General features: G+C 35.2%; 1 protein-coding gene across 1 annotated transcript; it reads right to left on the reverse strand.

Moving 5' to 3' along the window:
* Nucleotides 1–13,794: 13,794 nt before the first annotated feature.
* On the reverse strand, nt 13,795–15,010 carry LOC106447711. Its single transcript, XM_013889695.3, has one exon. It carries the CDS (start codon nt 14,672–14,674, stop codon nt 13,889–13,891), a length of 786 nt encoding a protein of 261 aa, XP_013745149.2. The 5' UTR covers nt 14,675–15,010; the 3' UTR covers nt 13,795–13,888.
* Between the last annotated feature and the right edge of the window lie 1,770 nt (nt 15,011–16,780).

Below are 16,780 nucleotides of genomic sequence, written 5' to 3' on the forward strand. Positions count from 1 at the left end.
CCTTTTTCAAAGCAAAATAACCACAAAAATTACATCAGTCATAAAACAATCAAAAGAATATTATGAATAAAATTATATTCCTAAATTTATGAAACTTTTATATTCTTACGTTTTTATTAAATTAATAGAATTCTCATATATATAGTTATGTTTTTTCTTAATAACTTTTGTGTTTTATACTTTAGTTGCAAATGTGGGTCTATTTGTAACATGAGTTCATGTTTTTATTTTAGTAATTTTTATGGACGAAGAATTTGATATACAAACCAATTAAACTATATATACATGTTCTAAAAATAATGTTATAATAATTTTTAAATATAATAAATAATGGGTTCGATCAAGCGGGATCGATCGATCCGAAATTACAAGGTCGAACGGATCGATCGATCCTGATCATATGCAGAACAAAAAAAATGCGGAGCATATAATGATCAACCTGGTCCATTTCACTCGATCGGCAAAGGTCGATCTCATACATATCGACCGATCTTGAATTATAGCCGATCGATCTCATGCCCAAGTAAGTACTCCAAATCGATTTCACGGTTTTCTTCGGTTATATCCAGTTTGATGCCCACTTGATTTGAACCGACTAAACACGATTTCAACTCTTTTAAACTCGATTTTTTTGGGATGAAACCCATAATTTCTCATCTCATTCACGAAAAAAGGGGGAGAAAATCAAAATCTCAAGTTCATAAACCCTAACTCACTCAATTTCACACTGATTTGGATGATAATGTGAAAACTTTGTGAACAATCAATGGAATATAGAAAACAGCATGAGAAGAAGGTTACCACGTTTTTGTTTTTGATTTTTTTGTTTTTTTTAAATCGATTTTTTTTTAAATATGAAAGTGAATATTCCCAAATATTTTGTTTTCATATTTTTAGGAACTGATTTCTTATCCGTAGAATACAACTAATATGTATAAATTGGTTTCTACAGGTTTTTAGAATTATAGTAATGTGTTGATTTTGATTTCTACATGTTTTAGATTTACAGTAAATCTGTAGAAGTCGGTTTCTACGTGTTTTAGATTTATATTAGTGTGTAGATTTTGATTTCTAAAGATTTTAGATCGGTAGGTTAAGCGCAAAATGTATATTCTAAATATTTTTAGAAAATTCTTATTTACGTAGATCATGTATTCTAAATATTGTAGATTCAATGAAAAAAATAGATTTCATTTTCTACTTCGTAGAATGTCATTTCTACTTTATTTAGAACAGAATCTGAAAATTATGATTTAAACATTTTTAGAGCTGAAAAAATAACACTAAGTTCATATAGGTATTTTATCAATAGTTATTATTTTTTAATTTTTTTTTGTTTGTAAAATTATTTATTAAATTTATTTTCAAAAATATTAAAGGGTATTATAGATAAAAATGACATAAAATATATATTAGTTTAAAAGGTTAACGACCTATTTCTACACCATAACTATCATATAGTAGCAAATGTACACCATTTTTCAACTTCTTCCTAATTGCACACAATATAATTATCTAAACCTATTACCCCCAATCAAAAAGATCTAAGCCCGAATGCACCTAAAGTTAAAATTTCGAAGTAAAATCGACACAGAAAGGTTTAAAGTTGGTTTTACTGTCCTTTGTTTTAAAATTTAACCAATGAGCTAACCTAATTAAACCTAAACGGCCCGATCAAAAAAATATAAACCGAGTTTGGATTTTTCTAAAAGGATTTGGTAATGTTTCTTTACTTGTTCTATTGTTTTTGTTAAAACCATTGACGCCATTTTTCTCCATTAATCCTCTGTTTTATTTTCTTCTACACAATGTAGCTATTTCATTCTCGAAGGATTTCTCTTCTCTTCTTCTCTGCTCCATGTCAGTGCTACATTCTCCATTAGCTTCTTGCTTCAGTCTCTGTTTTTTTTCTCTCCTCTGCTTCCCTCTTTCTTGGTTTAATTGTGTGTTGGGCATGATGGTGTTTGTGAACCGTATGTGAATGGGTCAGATTCTTTGCTGTTTTAAATTTCGTGTAAAACTTATTTTGTGTTTGAGGTGCGCACAATAAGAGTGGAGAGTGTATAGGCAGAAATCAACAAGGATTCGTGGACTGATCTCTCTCTTGGATTTATGGGAAAGGAAATAAGTTGTTTTGGATTTTTTATTTATTTTAGGGTTCTTAAGGGATAAAACGATTTGGGGATTTTTTTATTAGGGAGCTGGATCGGGTTAGGTAGTTGGATCTTCCTTTGGATCGGGTTTTAAATTCAGTTCTAAAACCAACGATACCATTAGGTTAAATATCGGTTAAAATTCTAAACCATTAAAACCAATCCAAATTTTCAGTTGTGTGGATTCGGGTTTCGATCTTCCAAGTCAGGGAGTAACAGGTTTAGGACGAGGATGAAAGATGGTGTATATTTTTTATTATACGGTAGTTCTGGTATTGAAATAGGTCATTAATCTTAGTTTAAAAAGACATAGTTATCAATTTTTCTGCTTTAAAAAACAATTTTCCCAAATATGTTTTACAAGGTCCCACTGCCTTATTGAATAAATCATGTGGCCCATGCAATTGTTTCTTGGGTATGTGTTCAACGCGGGCACTTGACTTGTCGGACTTTCAGATTGCCTTCGATAGCTAATGTATCAGATTTTCGATAACTTTGCAACCGCATTTATTAGTATTGTCAATTAATCCGGCACCAACTCTAATAACTGGGCTAAAAATCAGTCAAGGAAAATTAATTACGAAAAATATAGTTTAGACCTTTGGTTGAAGATTTAGGTTGAAGTTGGGTGAAGATATGATTTAACGACTGTTTATTTCGTTGTTATTCGCCAGTGATGACGATAGTGACAAACAACAAAAGTCCAACGATGCATTATCTTCCTTTATATATTGTTGTTAGCAAAGAATGATAAGTGATAGTGATAAGCTATTAAGCTTTATAGTTAATGGTTTGGTTAGGGGAAATTGTTTTTTAGAGCAAAAAAATAATAATTATGTTCTTTTAAACTAATATCTATTTTGTGTCATTTTTGCCTATAACACCCTTTAGTATTTTTGAAAATAAATTTAATAAATAGTTTTACAAACAAAAAAATTTAGAAAAATAATAACTTTTGATAAAATACCAATATGAACTTAGTGATATTTTTTTCAGTTCTAAGAATGTTTAAATCATAAATTTCATATTATGTTCTAAATAAAATAGAAATGACATTCTATGAAGTAGAAAACAAAATCTAATTTTTTCATTGAATCTACAATGTTTAGAATACGCGATCTACGAAAATTAGGGATGTAAAAATGAGCTAGCTCGCTCAACTCAGCTCATCTCTTAGTGAGCTCGGCTCTTTCATGAGCTAGCTCAGCTTAGCTCATTTATTATATGAGCTTCAATATGTAAACTCGAACACAGATCATCTAGGGGGCCGACTGGGTTTCCCGCTACCATCCGCAAACGCAGCTTTTGCGGTTAGTAGCGTTTGTCTGCGGTTTGAAACAATCACTCAAATCGCTCTAAACCGCTTCACACCTCTCCGAATCTCATAAATTCAAAAGCTGGTTCCAACTAGCGTTTGCGGTTGCGGGATGATAAAAATTATTTCTTTTTTAAAACAATATATATACAAAAGTAAAAATATTTAATAAAAATTTTAAAAATGAAAATATTAAAATATATCTATTATATTTTAATTAATATTATAAAATTTTATAATAAAAACAATTTCAATAAATTTTCAAAAATTAAAATTATAACTTTCTAAATATAAATTTTATATTTATTATAATTTTATGATTTTTGATATTTTTATAATTATATTAAATGTAAATATTGTTAATTTATTATTTGACTGTTACCGCATTTGGTAGTTAGCCAGTCATAAGTCACCCGCAAACGCAAACGCGCCAATTTTCCCAAAGATTTTCTATTTTGAAATTTGTAAAATTCTATATTTGAAGTTTCAATATGTTTTTCTCCAAAAGTACCTTGGTCTTTATATTTTACAAATTATTTCTATTTTACATTATGGTCTTTACATTTGTCATAATTAATGTAAGTCTATATGACTTTTATAAATAACTAGCACATATATAAAATATTACAACAATATTAATTAATAAAATTTTACACTAAAATATAAAATTATAAATCGAAATATATAGTTAAATATTAAACTACAAGCAAAATACCATATTATTCCATAAAATTATTTTTGTAATGCTCTATCTATGGTTACACAAAATTTGTTTGGACAATATTTTGGAGGTTCCGAAGCAAACTGGCCATGTTACTAGTGTTTTTGTAATAATTAAATTTGTGAAATAATTATATCTTCATGTATCTTTTTTTTAAAAAAATTATTAAGTTTCTTTGTAATATTATTGCTGTCTAATTCTATTTTTAAAATATTGTAAAAAATGATTTTAATATTTTATTTAATTTTATGTGTAAAACTTGGATTTAAATTTTTTTTGAAATATTTATAAAAGATAAAATTTTTAAGAATTAAAATGATAAACAGAAAAAATACTTATTAATAGAAATGTGATGTATAGTTAATTGTAAAGACCCAAATACAAATAAAAAGAATAAACTTCAAATTTGAAGTTTTACTCTTCAAACTCTAAATTTAAAGTTTTGAAATTTTTTTAGAGCAAAAAACTCTATATTTGAAGTTATAGAATTTTTTTGAAGATGTTCTTCGCAAAGGCGATAAAATAATTTCCAGTGGTGAATAAGATGTGTAAAATTGATAAATAATTTCCTAGTGGTGAACAATACGTTTAAAAATCTGGCTTCGTGACATGTCGCTGAAGTAACAACGACAAAATAAACATGCTATTTCTCACGATAATTATTATATAGCATCAAATGTTTGTTATGATCTCGTGGTATATTTTACTGTATTGAATATTATAACGTTTTTCCAAATTAAAAAGTTACAATCTTTTTTTTCTTCAAATAAAAATACTATTTATCAAACAATAACCAAAAAAAAAAACTTAAACTATACCAGACTTAGGCTAACCAGACTCCTTCACCCAAAAAAGAAATTTAAAATAAGAAGCGTTATTAACTCAACTCACCCATTCTTCATCCGACAAATCTTAAGAAATAAAAGGCTAACAACACGTCACAAGGTGTTTACATGATGTCATTGCGCCATGACATGACTACTTCTCCAAGCTCTGTAATCAAATTGGACAACTGTGATATAACCGCTCCACAAGACCACGCATCAGCTTTTGTTCCGTTGTATCATCGCGGTGATATAACCTCCGGAGTTGTGTACTCCACAGTTCAAAGAAGATCAAATGTTTAAGGTTTTTATAGGGGTGGGCAAAAAAAACCGAATCGAACCGAGTCAAACCGAACCAACCGAACCGAATCAACATCTATTTCAAACCATTTGACTGAAGATTTCTCAAACCCGAATGGTTCGGTTTAAACTGAGCCGAACCGAAAAACCGATGTGTTTTGTAATTATTTAAATTAAAAATATTAGTAATACTAAAATTCTAATACTATACCAGATATTTTCCATTTTTCATTCATTAACATATATTCTTCTAACCTAATATGTAATCATCAAAGTATTTGATTTAAAAACAAATAGAAAAGTTTGTATGTTTATATTTTTATATATGTAAACGTGGATGTTAAATCTAAATCTAAAACCTAAAACACATTTTATTAAAACCAAAATTTCAAGTTTTTCTCCACAACGTCACATGGTAGATGATTCATTACAAACTTTTTAATAATGATATAAGAGACATTACTAATAATGTTGGTTTTTTTTTATTTTAGTTAACTTTCATTTGTTTTAATTCTTATATACTTTTTGTGACTTTTTAAAATTTTTTTTTTCAGTTTTACATTGAATTTAGTTCACATATTTATGTTTTAAAATATAATTTCTCTTAAAAAAATTAAACTAAGAATAACCTAACTAAACTGATCCAAAAACAAACCGAACCGAATATAAACTGAACCAAACCCAAACAGAACTGAACCAAACCAACCTAACTATGGTTTATTTCAATTGAAAAAAAAATACTAGAACCGAACTAACCAAACCGAACCGAACCGAAAAAATAACCGAAGTGCCCACCCTTTCGGGTGAAGAAGAAAAGAACATTGAGTCGAAGTGTTGGGTCTAGTTTAATTAATTATTTTTTTGGGTAAAGTTGTTTGGTTTAATTATAGTTGATTTTTTATTTGGTTTAACAGTTAATATTTTTTGGTGAATAATAAACCGCTTAAAACTATGGCATTATGTATAACTAGGAGTTGGTCCGCCCTACGGGCGGATGAGTTTACATTAAAACTATTTTCTATTAAAATATATTTTAATTTTATAAAATATTTAAAATTTTACTTTATACTGGAAATAATAAATATAATATGTTTTTTCCAAAAATAAATATGTTTTTATTCTAAAATCATTGTAAATTTTATTAAATTTTGTTGATTTGAGTTGAAAAAACCATTAACAATTTTATTTTGTTAGAGAACTCAAAATTATAAAATTAAAAGTTTAATGAAAATGCAATGATTTCTATTGTGCTCGATACCAGCTAGAAAACAAAGCCGTAAGATTCAAATACCCAATCAGATGGAGAATCAGACTTTACCAATGTCATACTTAAAATTAAACAAAATTATCACGGAAATGATTGTTGCATGCTTATATATTCGAGACTGAAGATCGATTTAATAATAATAGTACATTAAGTACAAAGTTACATAAGAAAATTAAAGATACATTACATGTTCAGATGCTTTACAATTGTGGAAAGATGTAGACTTGTTAGCTCTTTACATGTTCAAAGCATATCACTTATCCACCACTCCCATTTGTACCTTCTCGTTTTGAACAGCATGTGCGCAAGCTTACACCCATAACTTTCTTCAGTCCATTAACTTAGCTCCAACGGCGTTGTGACTTCTGATGCTCTGAACCCACGTATAAGGCTCCCGTAAGAAGGCACATAATCATTCCTCGACACTCTAGAACCAAACTCCAAACCAGGAAACACAGTCTTGTGACTCTTTTGTATTCCGAGGAACTCCGCCCTAGGTCTTCTGGTGGAGTGCTCATGCCTGGCACAGTCTCTCTATGGTTACAACTTCTCAACCTAAGCTGTTTCACCATTGCCATCCTCAGGTTCTGCTATCTTGCCGGGATAGTTGTTATTACATATTGTAGCTGACTCCTTAACATCATTGCATTGAATTTCTCTGCAATATTTTTCTGGTGGATCTTCTGAGCTGAGCACCTAGGCAGCTCTTCAACAGGATCTTCATTGTCAGAGTGAGACCAAACACAAGCTCTAATGTGGAAATTCTATCAGATACGAAACTTCTTTTGTCTAAATGACCACGACTGATGTCTTTGATATTGAACGACCATCCCATGTCTCTATGTTTGCCGAGATATAGAGTTTGAGGCTTCAATAAAGTAAAAACAAAAGAACCCATTTAACAGAGATGCCATAGAAGTCTAAAATAGAACCATGATAATTGGGAAAGCTTTATGAAACAGTGAAATATTTTTTCATAAAGTGATATTGTGGGAGGAGCAAGAAATACCTTTGACGCCTCATCATGTTAACCCATTTCCATGATATCTTCAAGCAGGAATTGAGCAAGATCCACCTCTTTCTGGTTTTCCCCAACTTTGAGGTCTCTTTTTCCATCTGCAGAACATTAAACCTTAGTTAGCATTAACCCAAACCACAGCTAGAAAATTCAACTTAAAAAGAAATATATGAAAGCTATTTCTGCTTATTCACAAAAGAACAAACCTTTTGTATCTGAAGATCTTTTGTCCTCACTTTCATTACACAATCTCAGTTCGAGACAGGGTCAAACTTAATATGCTATGTCAGCCCAGCTGTGAATGTACACCAATAGTCTATAGGAGATATATCACTAAGGGTTATAATTGTAATTAGTGAATACCTAATCTCATTTGTACTCTGTATAAATACTGTAACCATACGTATCAATAAAGTATTTAGCCTCCTTTCATACATGGTATCAGAGCCAATTACGATACCTTGAATTTTCTTTCTCGCCGCTCTTTTCTTCTTCTCATTTCTTCTTCTTCACCCTCTGTTTTTCTCCACTTCTTGCTTCTCATAACCATGTCCAACGATTCTTCAAGATCAACTGAGACCATCATTGTCTCCAATACTCGTACGTTGCTCAACGTAAACATGTCCAACGTCACAAAGCTAACCTCTACGAACTACCTCATGTGGAACCGCCAAGTGCACTCTCTCCTTGATGGTTATGATCTTGCTGGACATGTGGATGGATCTATTGAAATTCCATCACCGACAATCATGACTGATGATCAGGTCACTGTCAACACCGAGTACTCTCTCTGGAAGCGCCAGGATAAGCTCATCTATAGCCAACTGCTTGGAGCCATGACACCTCCGATCCAAGCGCTTCTCGCTACCACCACTACTGCAGCCGATATCTGGAGCACTCTTGCCGCTACGTACGCGAAGCCCAGCCGCGGTCATATACTGCAGCTGCGTCAACAACTCAAACAATGGACTAAGGGCACTAAGTCTATCGATGAGTATGTGCAGGGACTTACGACCCGCTTTGATCAATTGGCGTTGCTAGAGAAGCCGCTTGATCATGAAGACAAGATTGAGTTCATTCTTGAGGGACTCACTGAGGATTACAAGACGGTTGTGGATCAGATCGCTGGCAGAGACACGACCCCTTCCATCACCGAAATCCATGAAAAGCTTATTCAACATGAGCTCAAGCTGTCTGTGAAGTCTGAGACAATCTCGTCTGTTCCGGTCACGGCAAATGTTGCAACTTCTCGTGGCAATAGCAACTATAATAGTCGTGGTCATGGCCGATCCAACCGTGGTTCCAACAACAACAATTGGAACAACCGTAGGAACAACTACAACAACACAGGCTACACACCGCGACCGTATCAGGGACGGTGCCAAATTTGTGGTATCCATGGCCACAGTGCTCGCACCTGTTCTCAGCTCCAGCTTCATGGAACTGGAGGAAACTCAAACCAATCCTCGGTGTCTTCGTATGCTCCATGGCAACCTCGTGCCCACATGGCCTCTGCGGCAGCGTACAATCCCAACAACTGGCTCCTAGACAGTGGAGCCACGCACCATCTCACGACTGATCTCAATAACCTCGCTCTTCATCAGCCCTACACTGGTGGCGAAGAGGTCACAATTGCTGATGGTACTGGCTTGCCTATAACACATACTGGTTCTGCACTTCTTCCTACTCCTCATCGAACTCTTAAGTTGCGAGATGTGCTTTATGTTCCGAATGTTAAGAAAAATCTTATCTCGGTCTATAGAATGTGCAATACTAATGGAGTTTCTATTGAATTCTTTCCTGCACACTTTCAGGTGAAGGATCTCAGCACGGGGGACCAATTAATTCAAGGCAGAGCTAATAATGAGCTTTATGAGTGGCCGGTTCAGTTATCTTCTCCAATGTCGTTATTTGCTTCACCACCTCAGAAACCAGACCTCCTCTCTTGGCACGCCCGTCTCGGTCACCCGGCGTTACCAGTTTTGAAGTCTCTAGTTTCGAAATTTTCTTTACCAGTCTCGTTGTCTTCTACAAACGATTTGTTCTGTTCGGATTGTTCTATCAATAAAAGCCATAAGCTGCCGTTTTATTCAAATACACTTGCTTCCTCTCATCCTCTTGAGTACCTATATACGGATGTGTGGTCATCTCCGGTTGTGTCAATTGATGGCTACAAGTATTATCTGGTCATTGTTGATTTATACACTCGCTATACGTGGCTGTATCCGCTTAAGCTAAAGTCGCAAGTTCTCGACACTGTCATCAGATTTAAGGCGTTGGTTGAGAACAAGTTCAAACACAAGATTGGTACTCTTTACTCGGATAATGGAGGTGAGTTCATCGCTCTACGCCAGTTCCTTGCAACTCACGGCATCACACACCTAACGACCCCTCCTCACACTCCTGAACTAAATGGAATCTCCGAACGGAAACATAGACACGTCGTCGAGACTGGTCTCACGCTTCTTGGGCAAGCATCGATGCCAACGACGTACTGGAGTTATGCGTTTACTGCGGCTGTTTACCTCATAAACAGAATGCTTACACCGGTTCTTGGCAACGAGTCTCCCTATGTGAAGCTATTCGGTCAGTTACCAAACTATCAGAAACTGCGTGTCTTCGGGTCCGAATGCTTTCCATGGCTCAGACCCTATGCGAAACACAAGCTGGAACCGCGATCTGCTTCATGTGTGTTCCTTGGTTACTCGTTGACGCAAAGCGCATACTTATGTCTGCATCGAGAGTCTGGTCGCATCTACACTTCGCGTCATGTGGTGTTCAACGAGAAGAGGTTTCCGTTTGCGTCTTCTGCGTCTCCGCCAACTCCACCTGCTCCGACTCCGGACATGCAAACAGATTTTGGTGAAACGACATTGGTACCACTCCGGCCACTCATCTCAACGCCTCCCCCGTGCTCTGCTCCTCACCAACAACGCTCACCAGCCTCGTCGACTCCACCAGCAACTCGGTCTCCGGCTCCACTGCAGCAGAACCAGACCGCACAAGAGCTTCAGCCACAGCCTGAACCTCAGCCCCAACCACCCTCAAACACAACACCAACCTCACCATCTATCTCCAACAACACAACCTCAACTCCCACCGAAACTTCCTCACATACAACCTCACCATCACCACCTCCCTCACCACCTCCGTCACCTTCACCACCTCCGTCACCTTCACCACCACCTGCTCCTACAATACCTGAACCACACCACGTGAATCAACACCCAATGAAAACCCGCTCCAAAAACAATATCTCTAAACCCATAAACAAAACCTCTCTTCTCGCCTCTGTCTCGACCCTTAAACCCAAAATACCCAAGACTGTGGCTGAAGCCCTCAAGGATCCCAAATGGAGACAAGCGATGGTGGACGAGATTAATGCTCAGCTTCGTAATGGCACCTCTGATCTTGTTCCACCTGAACAGTATCAGAATGTTGTTGGATGTAAGTGGGTTTTCACGATAAAATATAAAGCTAATGGTGAAATTGACAGGTATAAGGCACGACTTGTGGCGAAGGGCTTTCATCAGCAACATGGTCACGACTTCACAGAGACCTTTAGTCCTGTCATCAAGTCCACAACGGTGCGAGCTGTGCTACATGTTGCGGTTACTAAGGGTTGGAGTCTTCGTCAACTTGACGTCAATAACGCTTTTCTTCAAGGAACCTTGGATGAGGAGGTATATGTCACACAGCCTCCTGGCTTTGTGGATCAGGATCGACCACATTATGTCTGTCGACTAAAGAAGGCACTTTATGGGCTCAAGCAAGCGCCCCGGGCGTGGTATCAAGAACTTCGGTCTTTTCTTCTGACGCAAGGTTTCTTGAACTCCACGGCTGATACCTCTCTCTTCACCTTTCATCATGGGTCTGACACTATATATCTTCTCGTCTATGTTGATGATATGGTCATCACCGGCAACAACAACAAGCTCATTGATCGGTTCATAGCGACTATCTCCTCGCGGTTCTCTCTCAAAGACCTTGGTGACTTGAGCTATTTTCTGGGAATTGAGGTAACTAGGACCTCCAAGGGCTTGCACTTGATGCAAAAGAAGTATATCATTGATCTGCTGACGCGTACCAACATGATGGATGCGCGGCCAGTCTCCACGCCAATGGCTCCGACGCCGAAACTCTCTCTCACGTCAGGCACACCTATGGATAATCCTAGTGAATATCGAGCCGTACTGGGCAGTCTGCAGTATCTCGCGTTTACCCGACCTGATCTTGCATTCCCGGTAAATCGTCTCTCCCAGTTTATGCAGCGACCTACTGATCTCCATTGGCAAGCCGTCAAACGAATACTCCGTTACCTGGCGGGCACTTCTTCTCATGGCATTCTTCTGCGTAGTGATACACCTATGAAGCTTCATGCTTACACTGACGCTGACTGGGCAGGTGATGCTGATGATTATTGCTCCACAAATGCCTACATTGTCTATCTTGGTGGCAATCCGATCTCTTGGAGCTCCAAGAAACAGAAGGGCGTTGCTCGGTCGTCCACTGAAGCGGAATATAGAGCAGTTGCAAATGTCGCATCTGAGGTACTCTGGGTCTGTTCTTTATTTACTGAGCTGCGCATACCCTTGCCAGAAATGCCGGTTCTCTACTGTGATAATATTGGAGCAACATATCTAGCTGCGAACCCTGTCTTCCACTCTCGAATGAAGCATATCGCACTTGACTTCCACTTCATCAGACACCATGTTCAAACAGGGGCACTGCGCGTTGCTCACCTCTCTACGAAAGATCAACTAGCTGATGCTCTAACGAAACCACTTCCTCGACCACGGTTTCTTGAGCTCATGGGCAAGATTGGAGTCACTCATGTCCCTCCATCTTGAGGGGGCGTATAGGAGATATATCACTAAGGGTTATAATTGTAATTAGTGAATACCTAATCTCATTTGTACTCTGTATAAATACTGTAACCATACGTATCAATAAAGTATTTAGCCTCCTTTCATACATAGTCAAGCTATTAACACAGAGAAAAAAAAATCAGTAAAATATATAATGGTCCCTTAATACCTTTCTCGTTGAGCATTGCAGTCTCTATAACTGCTTGCTGGTCTTGAATCCTTCGAGACCACCTTGGAGAGCTTATCCTCGTAATATCAGAGATCCATCGTTGGTTTGCATCAAGACCATCGTTCGCTTGCATCAAGACTCTATCTGAAGAAATCTTTTACTGAAACCTGGTAATCAGGATGTCATAGCACACCTCCTGAGGCGTTATGCGGGATGAGTTGGGGGAGAGGAAGAGAGTCGACAAAGGGATTGAAACGGCGCTTAGGGTTAGGGAGGATGAGTGATTTTTAGATTTCAGAGAAACGGATCGAGACGGCGATATAACCCGATCCGTATCAAGAGCGGCTCAGGATTGGGCTGCGAGATGGTTTATATGGGCTGCAAAAGTAACTTAACTTTTTTTATTTCAAGCCCAGTCCGCAATGACCTGGCAAATTGATTGATCCTGATTATTTTGACCATGTGAATAGCTTTAGGAAGCTTAAAAATAGCCCCTTTTATATAGTAGGATTAAGTTTTAAATTTTGGTTTGTGGAGAAATAAGTCTCTAAGTTTTAATTAAAAAAAAATACATTTATAATAATATTCAGTGCAGGAAGATATATTATAAAGTTATAATTCAGTGAAAATTTGAAGCTATGTAATAATTTTGTGGGAAAATAGCATGCTAACTCACAAAATAAACATGATCTGGCTGCCAAAATGTATTGTTGCATGAACAACAACGATAAAACCCAAAATTAAAGTTTTAAGTTGATTTTAAGAGCTTCGTCTTCAGATATATTACATCCGTTTAAACATTTGTTTTAGATTTTAAAATTTGATTTGTTATAAATAGTTGATTACATTTTAAAATTTGATAAAAGTTTCAATTTATTTATATTTCTAATTTATGATTTAATAAAACGAAACAAATAATAAATTAACTAAAGATAAATGTGTTAGAAATTTAAATGACATTTATAGTAAAGCTAAGATGATATTTTAGAGTAGAATTTACTACACTAGATAGTACGGCATTTTTAGTATTTGTTGAAAAAATTTAGCAAGAATTATATTTCTTTTGTGAAGACTGAAGCATCTTCAAATTCATTATGTATGTATTAACAGAAATAATACATTTAACTACACATTGATAAGAAAATCTAAAAATAAAACTCAACACTTGGAACCACGAAAGCCAATGATCAATGTAATAAAACTCCGTTCAGAGAAAGAAAGTGAGAAACAGAGATCCAGGAAAAAACAAATTCTTACCAATGACAAAATACTGATATCTTCTTCTTCTTGTTCTTGTTCTTGTCACTTCCACTACCGACAATGATCGATCCCAACCCAAACAAACTCCCTCCCGGAAACACATCCAGAAACGAATTCACGTTAATCCCTCCTCCATTGCCGCCGTTACTGTAATCTCCATGGCTCGTCTTACTCAATAGCGGTTTCTGAGAACTACAGTTTGAAGAAGAAGAAGGAGACGAAACCTCGAGCTTCATAGTTTCTGTCTGTTTATAATTCGAACCGGTCGGGTTATCCGAAAGCAATGGCAACCCAATTTCGGGATTGAGACGTTCGCTTCTTTTCTTAATCCCCCAACACGGATTCACAGTGGGTCTCTCTTCATCTTCTTCGATTTCTTCTATTTCATGAGCATTTCTGATTGGATTCGTTTCCGGTCCGGGACGACACGGTTCAGAAGGAACGTGAAACGGCACCGTATTGCGTATGGCTCCCGTCGCCGTTAATCCGATTTCCAGAACCGGTTTAGTATCTCCGATTGGATTCGTATACAAACCGGTTCCATCTTTCTCGGGTACCTTTTTGATTTCTGTGGGGAGTATTTTTCCGTCGGAGAAAAAATCTTCGGCGGACCACGAGCATTCACCGGAGATTACGCCGCCGGGAATGGAGAAATCGAAGTTGAGGGTTGAAGGTTCCGAATGAGTTCGTAATGGACTTTGCTCGATCGGTATGGAATCATAGTGGCAAAAATCTTGAGAAAAGGAGAGTCTTGGGCCGTGCTTGGCATTTTCCGGCATTGTTATTAATTTTCTTTTGAAAATATTGGAAACGATTTGATAGAGAATGGGATCAACAAGAACTCCATGTTATATTCGAGGATTATGTCGAGGGGAATTAAATGGAATGTGGCTATTTTCAATGTTCGACAAAAGTTTTGTTAATGTTTGATTTTCTGTACATATCTTCACATTATTTGAAAAATGATTTAGTTTGCTTGTCACATTTTTCCATGAGTTTATGATATTATGCTTTTTGGTCATTTTTATTAAGTTTTAGTTAAATCATTGATTTATAATTAGTTTTAGTTGAATTATTAATTTATTAATTTAAATAATATAACTATTTCATTTTAAAAAAATTAGATAATGATTTCCTTATTTGTTATGTTTGCTATAATTTTAGTTAATTTTGTTTATTTGTCACATTTTTTAAGTTTTAACTAAGTCATTGATTATTATTAATTTTTAATTGAATCATTAATTTGTTAATTTAAATACTATAACTATTTCAGACTTTATAATTCAACATATACTTATTTTGCAACTTTGATGAGTTAGGACAAATTCTTATTATTATGTTTTAAAATCGTATTTGTTAAACAATCAACCATTGTTCTAACTAAAAATCCGGTTTTCCATTGAAGGAATAATCATATACTTTCAAGATATCATTTTATTCGTGAATGTGTGGATAATGGACAAATCGAAGTAGAGAATGTATCGGGTGTTAAACACAAGGCCGACATCCTTACCAAACCATCAGCGAGAATTAAGTTCAAGTAAATGAGAAGATTAATTGAAGTTTAATAAATTGATCTCTGTAATTCAAGTCAGAATTAAAGGTGTGAATGTTGGATAATTGCAATACTTGTGGAGCAAGTTAAACAAAAAAAAAAATATGAAGTTTACTATTTATATTAAGTTTGTGTTTCTATATTCCACATGTAAAAAGGAATATGGAAACATTGAGATTAGGTTTGTCTTTTACTTTAAATATAGGTTTCATAGAAAATTGTTACATAAGATATAAAACAAAATAAACACTGAGAGCTTTACTCTTGATACATTTCTAAATTATAAAAAAAAATTGTTTTTATAATTCTTTGTGTTTCTAGAGATTTGATATTAAAGCAGAAAACTTTCCCGGTTTATTATTCAACTTTTTTTTTTCAAATTATAATAACTATATTATTCGATTACTCAATTCTACTTAATCCTTAAGTAAAAATTAAATATATGCGTTATTCTATCTTTGAAATTATTTTATTTTCATGGGTGTTTTTCAAAACCAACCCATATTTTCAAGTCAAATCCAAAACTAACCCTTTTTTTTGTTCATACTATTCATCAATAAAATTTCCATACTATCCTTATGTTTTTGAATTATTCACAAAATTGCCATTTTTATTTAATTTTTTATTAATTTCGAAATTAACAAAAAACCAAATACACCCTAACCATTTCTTCTTATTTACAAAAATGCCATCATCATCAATTTTTCCAACCACCATGAACCACCATTTTTGAGCTCTAAAGCTCTAGAATTCAATTTTCAACCACTTTTTTTCTCATTCTAACCCAAAAAACTTCATTTCCTCTCATTTCCTCTACATTTCCATCTAAAAAACTCTCATAACTATCATTTTCATAATCACAAACTTCATATTTTCGAGTTTCTTCATTAGTGAATCGTTAAAGATGCTTCTTTTTGCTCATATTTGGAGTTTGGACGGTTGAAAAGGTTGGAAACGAGCTTTACACATGAAAAATGTAACTATTTACATGGTTTTCGTTCTTTTTTCAGATCTGTGTCGCGACGGTAGACTGTTTTGTATGTCTACGCCTCCGTGGAGACTTACGATGCAGTCTATTTGTCAATGCACGGGTTAGTTTTGCAATTGACCAGACAAATTTTTTTTCTAACGCAGACTTCCCCAGTAGTCTTCGTCTTTACCTTTGACAACAAAAATAAAACTTTCGGTAGACTTACTAAGACGTCTACCTAAAAGAGGTTAGTTTTTCATTTGACCGAACTTTTGACTTTTCAAAATAGACTTCAACGGAACTCTACAGAATGTAGACTGCCACCGAAGTCTATAAAAGGTCAGTTTTGCATTTGACCAA

The sequence above is a fragment of the Brassica napus genome, chromosome A4, assembly GCF_020379485.1.
Source record: "Brassica napus cultivar Da-Ae chromosome A4, Da-Ae, whole genome shotgun sequence".
In the NCBI taxonomy this organism is placed as follows: Eukaryota; Viridiplantae; Streptophyta; class Magnoliopsida; order Brassicales; family Brassicaceae; genus Brassica; species Brassica napus.

Bases quoted from the DNA above. Each gene is read 5' to 3' on its own strand.
- LOC106447711 (XM_013889695.3), bottom strand. From the start codon at position 14,674: ATGCCGGAAAATGCCAAGCACGGCCCAAGACTCTCCTTTTCTCAAGAT.